This window comes from Hyaena hyaena, unplaced genomic scaffold, assembly GCF_003009895.1.
Source record: "Hyaena hyaena isolate Hyena2069 unplaced genomic scaffold, ASM300989v1 scaffold_318, whole genome shotgun sequence".
Taxonomy (NCBI): Eukaryota; Metazoa; Chordata; class Mammalia; order Carnivora; family Hyaenidae; genus Hyaena; species Hyaena hyaena.
The window spans coordinates 700,715-713,407 of record NW_024080949.1 but is presented as its reverse complement, the minus strand read 5'-3'; the positions used below and the strand labels follow the sequence as shown (position 1 = coordinate 713,407).

Here is a 12,693-nt window from a genome sequence, read left to right as displayed (position 1 = left end):
AAAACCTACCCTATCCAGCCTCTCAGATACAATATAGAAAACACTAAACCTCATTTAAAACGCAAAGAAATTCCTATGGAAATTAAGAGGAAGACAAGATGTCTTCCAGCTTGGGGGCTCAGGAAAGAAGGGAGGATGTGAATATGGCTTTCCTTGAAAAGTAGATAGGATAACGGTAAACTGAGATGTGGAAAAGGAATCCAAATACATGATAGAAGGCCATCAAAAGAACAAACGTAGGCTAGCTAGCTATGCATATTGGCTTAGCTAGTGGGAGCCAAGGATGGGTGGAGAGGGAAAATAAGAATTAAGATTAGAATTTGAGGTTGGGAGCCAATTCTAGAGGGCCAGGTGAAGAAATTTGCAGAATATTCTGAAGCGTTTGAGAACTCATAAAAGGTGTCTGAACAGAAGAACCATACATTCTTTCATTCATTTGTCAACTACTTATTGAGCACTTGTCATGTGCTGGGTACTGTCTTGGGCAATGGGAATATACAAGTGAAGAAAGCAGATAAAATCTCCTAGTTGGACTGGAGCAATGCAGTAGGCAGAAAGGAGTGGAGAGCAGTAATGGTACTAAGAGCATGAATTCGAGCAGTACTCAGGAACCGGGAAAGAAAGTAATGGGTGCAAAGACTGGGGGAGGGGGTATAATTGATCTTGAAAACAAAGTAGAAAGTGAAGCGAGTGAAGAGATGTAGAAAGGACTATTTGGTTTGAAACTGGACTGAAAAGGTGGTAGTGTGATGAACGGCAGGACAGGAGATGAACACTTCATATACAAGATATGGCCCATTTGGGTCACACTGAGTTTATGATGTCTGTGAGGCATTTGAGCAAGAAATGCCCCCCACACAGTAAAAAATACGAGACTGATACAGGAAAGAGATAAAAACCTTCAAATCACTGGATTAAAGGATGACAAAAGACTGTTGCCAGCTTAATATCTAGAACACGAGCGACACTACTGAATGGTGAAAATGAGATTAATGAAGACCAATATGATAGCCCAGAGTCGGTCCTCAGGTTAAGAAAGACGAAAAGATGAGGAGAGAGGTACGAGAAAATCAGTAGATTATAACATCCCAGAGTGTCCAAAAGTTGTTCCCGTAGTGAGCAACAATCACAAACTATCAGAGATTTCTAGGGCAGGCAGGACTTGGTGAAAGCATTTATATTTGGAAATTATAGTGGTTTCACACAGAAGTGTTTCCATTGAGAGGTCAATGTAGAAACTAGAATGAAAAATGTAAAGGGAAGATGGATGTTTAGGAAGGAGAAATATTTCCATTAATCAAGAAACTTCTATCAGGTGAATTATTTGAGACACGCTTTTGGTTACCTTGGGTGTTTGCCTGGAAGGCTGAGTAAATTAAGAGTAATGGGTAGGGGAATAAGATGAACTGAAGGTGCAGGTCAAGCTTAGGGTCAAAGAGGTGACTCCTCTGTACAGAGTAGTGTGATCTTAGCAGAAGTTACCCTACCTCTCAAAGCTTTGATGTTTTTCATCTGTAAGAAGGGTAGGAGGATAGTACCTTATGCAAGCAAAGCACCTAGTACATTGCCAGGCACACAGTAAGATGGTAAAACCTTGGATTGCGAGTAACTTGTTCTGTGACTGTTCTGCAAGATGAGCAAACATTTCTAATAAATTTGAACTTGATAAAAGAGCAATGTCATGCAATACAAGTAGTAGGTTATGCAGAACACCACATGATCACAACTGAGCCAATAGCTCTTTAAATTTGCCTTGATATACAAGTGCTTTGGATTACAAGCATGTTTTCAGAACAAATTATGCTTGCAAACCAAGGCTTCATTGTAATTTTTTCAAAAAAAAATGAGCTATCATTATCTATCCTAATAATTAGAAAAATATATCATGCTATCAATTCAAGAAAACTAAACATTTATTTCACAGACTTTTATTTTTAATTATTTCCCTCCTAATCTGGTGTGATAAAACTCAAATTAGTTAATTTTCAAGAAGAGGTACATTACTGAACCTCTTTAATTTTACCCTCCTCAAATGAAAATAAAAATAACAATAGTGCCAATACCAGAGGTGTTCAGGGAGAATATTGGAAAATGAAAGTAAAAGCACTTTGTCAGTTTTAAAAAAAAAAAAAAAGAATAATTTAGCTATCATTATTCTCATTAATTAATAAATTTGATTCACTGATTTTAAAGAGTACAATATTAGTTTTATATATGCAGTTTGACTTTTCTCTAATGGTAATTCCTATCATGAATAAGGATCTTTCACTTGAAGAAAGCTTTTTCGAAGTGCTTTTATATTTATTACCTTATAAGATCCTTACAAAAGCTCTGTGAGGAATAAAAGACAGTGGTTATTAGGGGCTATCAAAATTGACTTTTCAGTATGCACAAGTGCACAGGGTCCTCTTTCCTATGTGGGTCTTTCTTTTGGTTTGTATATATAAAATTATAGAATCCCATATATGAATTACAAAGTTATTCAAGTGAGTGCTTTCCTTACATCACTCGAGATAATGGCTAACTTCAATGGCAATATCCAGAAAAGTAGGTTCTAAAGTTTGCAATACATTCAAGTAACATGTTAACATACATAAGAGACCATGGTAACACGGTCCAGATGTTATAACCCTTAGAGCTAAGTGACTACACTCATTGCATTAAATTATTTTTTCAGTGTTAGACAAAAATGACTTATTTTCTATATTTAGTCTTCCTTTCTACAGGAGGTAAAACACGAGTATTGAACATTTGTCCTCATTAACTCCTTCTTTTACTAAACTTTTAATTATTTTCACTATTTTTGGGGATGATCTCTGTGATCTACAGAGATTTTAGGGCCCAAACCTGGAACACGATAAAGTTCTCAATATAGTAAGATGACAAGCTTCAAGTGGCTCTTGAATCTGTCCCTGAGTACTACCATTCACAGTACTGTAAACATGTATGACCTTTTTATAGTAGCTACAAGAGAATAAAGGGGGAAAAAAAACCTTCCATGTTCATGTAAGAGAAGAAAGAAATTTTCTTTATTGGAAAGTTTTTCAAGATCTTGGCTACGTTACCCATATACTTTTGCTTTTTCTAAGGTATGAATCTTACATCAAAGTTTTGCTATTTCTTTGCCTTTTTTCAAGGTTAACCCATTAAACACATCCCTATAGACATACCCTTTGTATGAACATAGAAAATGGCATCACTTCATACCAATTCTGTGCTACAGTAAGTGGTATTTTGGTGACCTTTAGGTGTATTTCTGAATGGACCATGGAGAAATTCCAGTAATGATGACATAGATTTATGTGTAATATTTGGCTGCCATGTTGATGTTCTTCAATTTTATATCTTCACTCTAGACCCTATGTCTCCTCCGAATTTTAGATCTACATTCACAACTGCTTCAAAGGACATGATATTTATACCTCTGTGACTCACGGACACCTCAAAACTGACCACATTCTTGACTTCTCTTCCCACACCTTGTTCCCCTCTTGAATTCTCTGACTCCACGAAGAAACTCAGTCATGCCAAGTGGTGAGCGGTAAGTGACTCCTCTTCATATCTCATATTCTTCCTCACCACTGTTTCCCATAGCACAGAGGACAATGTTGACTGTACCACCAAATAGCTCACACATCTGTTTCATTATTTCAACCCCAGCACCTTATTTATTATTTCTTACTTGGAATAGTACAGAAATAACTTTTTGTTGTTCCTGGACAGGTTCTATAGCTTTCCAATTAATTGTCTCAGCTACCAGAGCGATATTTTATTTATTTATTTTTTAAATATTTTTATTTATTTCTAGGAGAGAGAGAGAGACAGCGTGAGCAGGGGAGGGTCAGAGAGAGAGGGAGACACAGACTCTGAAACAGGCTCCAGGCTCTGAGCTGGCAGTCAGCACAGAGCCCGACGCGGGGTTCGAACCCACAAACCGCGAGATCATGACCTAAGCGAAAGTTGGACGCTTAACCGACTAAGCCACCCAGGTGCCCCGAGAGTGATATTTTAAAAACTGAAGTCTGGTTATTCTACTTCCTTGTTTAAAACTATGCTGTGACTTCCCATAGACTACATAAAGTCCAAACTCTTATTTAAAAAAAAAAAAAATTAATGTTTGTTTTTTGAGAAAGAGAGACAGAATGCAAGCGGGGGAGGGGCAGAGGGAGAAGACAGAATCTGAAGCAGGTTCCAAGCTCTGAGCTGTCAGCACAGAGACTGACACGGAGCTTGAACCCACAAATCTTGAGATCACAACCTGAGCTGAGGTTGGGTGCTTAACCGACTGAGCCATCCAGGTGCCCCTAAAGTCCAAACTCTTAAGGGTAGGTGGCAAGAGGGATAGAAAGACAGCTTACACATACTGAGCCCTCTGAGTCCAACACTCTGCCCCTCTAGTGGGAATTTTACATGCATCCTATTATTTAATCTTCACAAAATCCTGTGAATGCTATGTTCAGTGTATAGAAAAATATAATTAAGACTTAGAGGTTAGGCAACAAATGGTAGGAAAAGTGGTCTTTGTGCCTGTAAGGCTCATACTCTATGTACTGTACCTGCTGTTTTTCTACATAACTTAACCCCAGCTGCCCTTTCCACTGTCCGTTCTTATAACGACTATTCCCCAGTCAGAGACAAGTACCTTCAGATTCTCAAACTGCCACAGTGTCCAGGAATTTGAATGTGCTACTGCCTTCATCCAAAATTCTCTTTTCAACTCTGTGTATATAGCTAAGTCATAATACACTCTTCTAAAGTTCTCTGAGCAGAACTTTTCAACACTGGGTAGATGTGAGAATCTGGACAGGACATGCTGCCATCAATCCAGTTTGAATCTCTAGGAGGTGGAACCAAGGAAGTAGCATTTTTTTTTTTTAAAAGCTCCTTCAATATCAAAGGAGAATGGGAAAACACTGTCCTGTGTGAGTTTCCTGGCCTCTTTGAAAGGCTTAAGCTTAATCACCTTTTGTTTTCCATAGACCTGGTCTGGCCTGTACTGTAACACTCATCACACTACTATAGTTTGCCTCAGCATATGTACTTTCACCTCTGGAATATAAGCACTCCAAAGGCAGATAAAATATTCTAATATAGAGGCTTCTGAATGTATTCAGTATGTACCTTTTCATTCTCTCTCTTGCTCTTTCTCTCTCTCTCACACACACAGCTGAAATCAAAGTTTCACAAAATAATACTACCCTTACCTATGAGTGATGGACTCTGTTATTTTCTTTTTTTTGTTTTGTTTTATTTTGTTTTTTTCTGCTAATTTATTTATTTATTTATTTATTTATTTTTTACAAATAGTTTATTGTCAAATTAGTTTCCACATAACACTCAGTGCTCATCCCCACAAGTTCCCTCCTCCATGCCCATCCCTCCTCCCCCCCACATCCATCAGTCCTCAGTTTTTGTCAGCATTCAAGAGTCTCTCATGGTTTGCCTCTCTCCCTTTCCCCCACCATTTCCCCCCTTCTTCTCCCCCTTGTCCCTTCGTCAAGTTCCTCCTAATCCTCCTATACATGCAAACATATGATATTTGTCCTTCTCTGCCTGACTTATTTCGCTCAGCATAACACCCTCAAGGTCCATCCATGTTGCTACACATGGCCAGATTTCATTGTTATTTTCTATTCTATTCTGTTAATTTTATTCTATTCTGTTAATTTTATTCCTTTCTATTTAAAAATTGTGATGCTACGTAAAATAAATCTGACAGAGAAAGACAAATACTATGCGATCTCTCTTATGTGGTATCTAAAAACAAAACAAAATGAGCTCACAGATACAGAGAACAGATTGGTGGTTACCAGAGGTAGGGGGTGGAAGAAAAGGATGAACTGAGGGATTTTTGGTTTAAATAAATTAACTAAAAGTAAAAAAAATAAAAATAATAAAATGTGCATTGATTCTCATTAAATGTATTATACAACCTAATACTTTGTGTGAACTGTGTTTGAAAAGCATCTCTGTAATAATGTTTATGTTAGTCCTAACACTATGTTAAGCACTTAACAGGTGCTTACAACAGATTTCATGGAGTAATAGAAGTTCTTAAGGAAATAATATATATAAAAGTTTTGCATATCCAAAACAGTAGGCAGTCATCACCAGGCAAAAGAAAAACATCAAGATTAAGTTTCACATTCTTTAGACACTAAAGTAGAAAGATTAAAAAAAAAAACTCATAAAACTCAGTTCAAATTATAGCAACAGAAAGGAATACACAGTGGGTTTCCTTTTCTTAGAATTAGGGATCCTCAGATTACCTCTCTATTCTTAGATGTCCCAAGAAAGATAACAATCCAATTTATTCAGAATACTAATTGTGTTACTAAGATTGCATTCTTCCTCCTTCCTTTAGAATTAACCAGTTGGCCGGGATTTTTTGTGAAACACACTGAAAGAGCTATTGCCCCAATTTCAATAATAGAAATCATATTAGAAATCTAAGCTCTCTTAATCAATTTACAGGTGGACTCTGATGTACAATTCAAATTTATGAAACTAGTGTCTGTAAATGTTCAATAGAAGAGAATTCTTATCATGGGGGTGGGGAAGGAGATAAGGGTGAAACAAATAAGCATAGAGAAGAAACTGAGTTTAGGGGCACCTGGGTGGCTCAGTTGGTCAAATGTCTGACTCTTGATTTCGGTTCCAGTCTTGATCTCACAGTTCCTGAGCTCAAGCTGGTGTCTGTGCATTACTTGGGATTCTCTTTTCTCTCTCTCTTCCCCTCTGCCACTTGTGTACTCTCTCTCAAAATAAACAGACATTACAAAAAAGGAAACTGAGTTTAAGGCTCAGGTCACAGATGAAGGAATCTCAAATATTAACTGCTCTGTAATTTCTTGTGCTGAGAAAAAGATCCTAATTACACCTAATTACACCATCTCTCCCCACCAAATACCCATACCTACACACCTTCTTTACAAGCTGGTATTACAATGATCTCTTAGAGGTGCTTAGAGAACCAATGAAGATTGGGGGAAATTGTGTGAAATATTAGCAGAGATAGAGAGACCCCCTTTCCAGCTGGTTACCCATAGTTTTATGGTAGAACTCAGAATTGAGGATATCTTTATGAATTCTCTGGGGCCCAAAGCAGAAATGTTTTGGACACAGGAACACTCTGATTCAATTATGAATATGGTGCTTCATTTTAAAGAGAAATTTGCAATGTAAGAATTCTCAGACTGTCACCTCTCAGGGCTCTGTATGATGTTCTCTAAAACATATTGCCTCTAGGGGTGCCTGGGTGGTAAAGCGTCTGACTTCAGCTCAGGTCATCATCTCACAGTTTGTGAGTTTGAGCCCCGTGCTGGGCTCAGAGCCTGGAGCCTGGTTCAGAATCTGTGTCTCCCTCTCTCTCTCTCTGCCCTTCCCCACCCCGCTCTTTCTCTATCTCAGAAATAAACAAACATTATTTATATATTTATATTTATAAACATTATAAAAAGCCTATTGCCTTTAAAATGCCAGTTAGACTGTCAGAAATAATACTATTTATAAGAAAAATCTCCTCATCCTGAAGTATAAGAACAACTATAATGTCCTTGCTTTTAGTAAGCAAAGTAAATAAGCATTTTTTTCTAACATAAGGGAGGAATTTTAATGGCTTTCAGAGTGAAATTACTCAGATTAATTCCATTCAGGAAGCATATGCTTCATAAAACATGTATTCTTATAGAACCCGTGAATTGTGATTATTGCTGAGGGAATTAAATGTCCTATGAAGTACATTGTAAACAACAGTGATACTGAATCTGGCAAGAGCTGCAAGGTCTCCATACGTAGAAGTGATGGACAGTCATAGAGCAAAACATATCTGTGAAGGTTTTCACCCCCCTGAATGCATTCAGCAGTGTTTGTATGAAGTAAAACATCAGTGCTTTCGGGGAGGGGGGGGGGGCAGATGTACTGAAATCTGTCAGGAGAGCTGATGTTCTGGCCAGGCATTTGGAGTTTCCGTTTTTTAAATGTAAGAATTATTTTCGCTCTACAGGATGAATCAAACAATGAACATCATGCTACCAGCTTCTTCAAACAAAGTGAAAGGCATATCATTACACCTTTTTCCTTCACACATATTATAGAAAATTCCTTTTGTTCAAAATAAAAAAAAATTATCTTCAGATGGGAAAACAGCAAAGACTCCCATTTAGCTGAAATACCGAAATTGTATATAATCTCCTAAGGTATGTGGTTATATTTGCTTTCAAACTTGGCATTTCCATTTGTTGCTTTTAAACCCCAGTATCTTAATTCAATTCTATCATTTGATGTGTCCCATTAACAACAATAATCAATAGCTTCAGTAGTTTACATTTTTCTCCATGACATCTCCAAATCTTTCATCCAAAGACCACTATCCAGCCATCACAGTGAAAATCAGCGCTGGCTTTAAATGTCATTCCTATCCATAAAATGTAGTTTCGACCTCAGGCAACTGGAATTTATAGAAAATCCAATATTAACACAGAGAGAATGAGAAAATTGTCTGTTTTAAAATAGTATTGGAATTTTAGTTAGTCCTATTAGAGTTAAGGGAAAATGATACGTCTAAGGTTTTGGGGGAATTCTAGGGGAGTTTAATATGGTTTTTGACAATAAATACCTTTTATGGTATTATAAAGGTAATAAATACCTCTATAGCATAAGCTAAGAAAATGTCCTTCACATAACTTTGAACCGTTTTTAAAGAGAATTCAGAGATCTAAATGCAAAATGTAGTTTATTATCCATTCTTACATAATAAATATAGTTGAAAAACGTGGCAATTTTTTTCTTTAATGATTCAGAACCTTCACTGTGTATTAAAGCAGATAAAAATATATAGGAGATACACTGATGTATCTTTGCCCAAATTGGGCCTGTTCACTAATTTAAGGAATGTTTTATTAAATCTTTATTATAAAATTATCTCTTGGATTATTTCTTATTTTCAAGGTAATCTGCTAAAACATGCACTTAAAGTTTTATTATTTATCTACTGCAACTGGTGAGAATATGTGAGTTCATGTATTTTTTAAAGTTCTAGGATGGCTCAGTCGGTTAAGCTCTGACTCTTGGATTTGGCCCAGCTCATGATCTCAGGGTCATGGGATTGAGCCCTATGTCAGGCTCCACGCTGGGTGTGGAGCCAGCTTGGGATTCTCTCTCTCTCCTCTTTCTCTCTCTCTCTCTGCCCCGGTTTCCCACTGTGTCCTCTTTCCCTCTCTCAAAAAACATTCTAGGGTGGCTTTATGGGTATGTATGTATGTATGTATGTATGTATTTAGTTTATTTATTTTTAAATTATTTTTTAAAAATTTCTTAATGTTTTATTTCTTTCTGAGAGAGAGATAGAGACAGCATGAGCAGGGGAGGGTCAGAGAGAGAGGGAGACACAGAATCCAAATCAGGCTCCAGGATCTGAGCTGTCAGCACAAAGCTCGATGCAGGGCTGGAACCCACAAACCATGAGATCATGATCTGAGCTGAAGTCTGACGCTTAACCGACTGAGCCACTCAGATGCCCCGCTTTATGGATATTTAAAGGGAGACATAAAATTTTATTTATGAACTATCATAAGTCAATTAAGTTACAGAACATTTTCTAACCATTCATCTAAGAGTGACCAAAAAAATTACCTTTGCCTTGTTTCTACATTCTCAAGCCATGGGAGATATCTACAAAGATAAAGTCAGGCATTGCTCTAAACGAACTATTTCCGATGGTCAAACTAACTTAACACACAGTGTGGAGAACCAAGTGGAGTCTGAGGAGAATGGAAGAAACAAGTGAGGAATTTGAGACGCTATTAACTGCTACTATCATCAGCTCAGGAAACTCTATCAAGTATCCTATCAAAAAGAAAAAAAAAAAAAAGGAAGATGGGAAAAACAAGGAAACAAAGAGGAGAAGAACACTGTGTATTATGATTTGACTGTGGAATTAGTTTTCAACCCTGGATATACGATTACTTTTTTCATCATAATTTAAATATACAAAAAAATTATCCCAAAACTGGATCATATTACTTTAACACTTCATAGTCTATTTGAGATACTAGGAAAGTTCTAATATCAAGTCAGAAAACTCAGCTATATATAACAAAACTCCATTAGAGCTCAGAAAATTCTATCAGGCACTGAGAATAAACTTAAGGAGCCTCCTTGAACTACAGAATATGACTCGCGCCAAGACTCCATTTAAACCAAACTACCTGAACTTCTGTTTTCACTGTCTATGCATATGAAACTTTATAGCAATAATTTTTGTTTCTAGGAAAAACAATTGTCTGAAAATTGCCTGATCATTAACTAGGACAAATTCACCCGCCTCATTTTTCTTTATACAGATCATGTTAGGAAGAAGGCTACAAAATGCCAGATTAACATTTCAAAATGTATTTGAAAGTAATGAAGGGAAACTGATTCAGTTAGCAACGCTAAATAAAACAGACAATTCATACAGATGCTTTCCCTGTAAAATATTAAATAAACACTCCAAAATGGCAACTTTTTCAATTTAATAAACCAATCTCCCATTTATGTCTCTGAGCAAAGTTTCTCCCTGACCAAAGCTCTGGTTTTAAGTGCAAGTTTTTCCTGGTTCAAAGTGTGCACGATTTAGAAGACTGGGATATTAAATGAAATACTAAACGACTTTTCCTTCTTTGTCTGCCTCGTTCCTTCTTGCCCAAATGCAGAAATATATCAGGCCACATGAAACAACGATTTCAGTTTGTCCCCAGCATATCAATTACAAGGACAGATGCCGTTAATCGCTCATATGGATTATTCACAAGAGGGCCAAGTAGAAAAGCTTTACTTACTTGCCATTGCTTCATCAGTTCTCTTACTCCCTTGGAATCTTCCAGGAGCCGTTCCTTATGAGTGGCATCCTGCAGGACGTTGGCAGTTGTTTCGGCTTCTGTAAGCCAGGCAAGGAACTTCTCCAGGTCGAGGGGGAACTGTTGTAGCAATCTATGGGTTTCTTCCAGAGCGGCCTCTCGCTCACTCAGTCTGCAAAGGAACAAACGTCCAGATGCAGTTCTCCTCAGATATCAGAAGGGTGCACCCAGGGACCCCCATAAAAAGAGCAAAGATAAAGGGACTAAACTGTAATGTATCAGCAAATGGTGGGTTACTGCTAAAAGTCCTCTTAAAAGCAACAACAGCTAGAACAGTGTGTGCATATGTATGTATCATATGTATGTATATATACACACACACATATATATATGTGTATGTACACACACATATCAGAAGAGCTGTTTACTCATCATGGGTGAGGTTTTTGCTGAGCATACAGTCTTCCACAGCGTAGTTTTGGTGCTCCTACTGGAGATATATAGAGAGACTTTGGACTTTGGAAAGTTCATAGATGAACTCACAAAAACAGTCTTTTTTTTGTAACTTGATAGTTTTCACTGGTCAATTTTGACACCTTATCTTCATATGCTGCAAAAGTGTAAGCTCATCTTTACAGGTAAAGCCCCCAAATCCCTAGACCATGCTTATCTTTGATGTCACATGGGGCAGAACATCAGGATTAGGTAGGCAAGGAGAAAGCTCAAGAAAATGCAAAGCTAGGGGCGCCTGGGTGGCTCAGTCGGTTAAACGTCCGACTTCGGCTCAGGTCATGATCTCGTGGTTTGTGGGTTGGAGCCCCGCATCGGGCTCTGTGCTGATAGCTCAGAGCCTGGAGCCTGCTTTGGATTCTGTGTCTCTCTCTCTCTCTCTGCCCCTCCCCGCTCATGCTCTCTCTCTGTCTCAAAAATAAATAAAAACTTTTAAAAATTAAAAAAAAAGAAAATGCAAAGCTAGAACAGAAAGTTGAACAAGGGAGGGAACCAGACAGAGAAGGGACTGCAGGGCAAAAGAGAACAGAAAGAAGAAGAGAAGAAAAATGACTTATTTCAGAGAAACCATTGTGCAAAATATCATTTTGCGTAACACTATTGTGTTCTAATAGTTGTAACTATGGTGTTAGCGTTAACATTTCATTATCTGATGGTCACAGAATTGGGAATATTCTCCTCAAGAAAAATGTCACGTGTAATGGAAAAAGCAGAGCTTACAAACCAGACAGATCTGGGTTCAAATCCCACTATTCCCTACCAACTGTGAGGCACATCTGCCACACACACTTAGCTTCACACTGCATCAGGGTTACTCAAACATGTTCATTCCCTTGGCCCACAGCTTATTCCCCTTCCTCTCATCTTTTAGAAGGAGTGAACCAAATTCCCCAGTGACACACAAATCTAAAAAAATTGTTCATATTTTCTGATTTTATATACAGATGTATAAATATAAAATATGTATATGTAATGCATGTATTGTGGATACACTCACATATGCCCTCAGCAAAAATCTACATAATAACAGCTTGGAGGGAAAATTGCCTTCGGCAGTAACAGTCCCATCTAAAAAGATTCAGGTAAATTTTGTCTGCAATGAGGAAATTAGTACTCTATTTAAATGCCTTATTTGCCTTCTATTACTACACAAACACTTTCTGGGATTAAACATAAGCTAAAAATGGATTTGAAAAAATTGAACACTTGAATATGATACACACTGCTTGTTAGGATGTGATTGTCAATAATTATGCAAAACTGCAATTTATTTCAGCAGCAACTTTATCATGGGATGTGCAAACCAGGCAATAAACAACTCCTGCCGAGCCAGCGGCAGCGAAGC

General features: G+C 37.5%; 1 protein-coding gene across 4 annotated transcripts in view; it reads right to left on the bottom strand.

The window, feature by feature from the left end:
- DMD (dystrophin) overlaps nt 1-12,693 on the bottom strand; it is a 634,325-nt gene that overhangs the window by 482,471 nt on the left and 139,161 nt on the right. For all 4 annotated transcript variants that reach the window (XM_039248767.1, XM_039248768.1, XM_039248770.1 and 1 more), the window contains exon 5: nt 10,821-11,010. In XM_039248767.1, the coding sequence (XP_039104698.1) occupies nt 10,821-11,010 (190 nt within the window). The remainder of the gene's footprint in view (nt 1-10,820; nt 11,011-12,693) is intronic.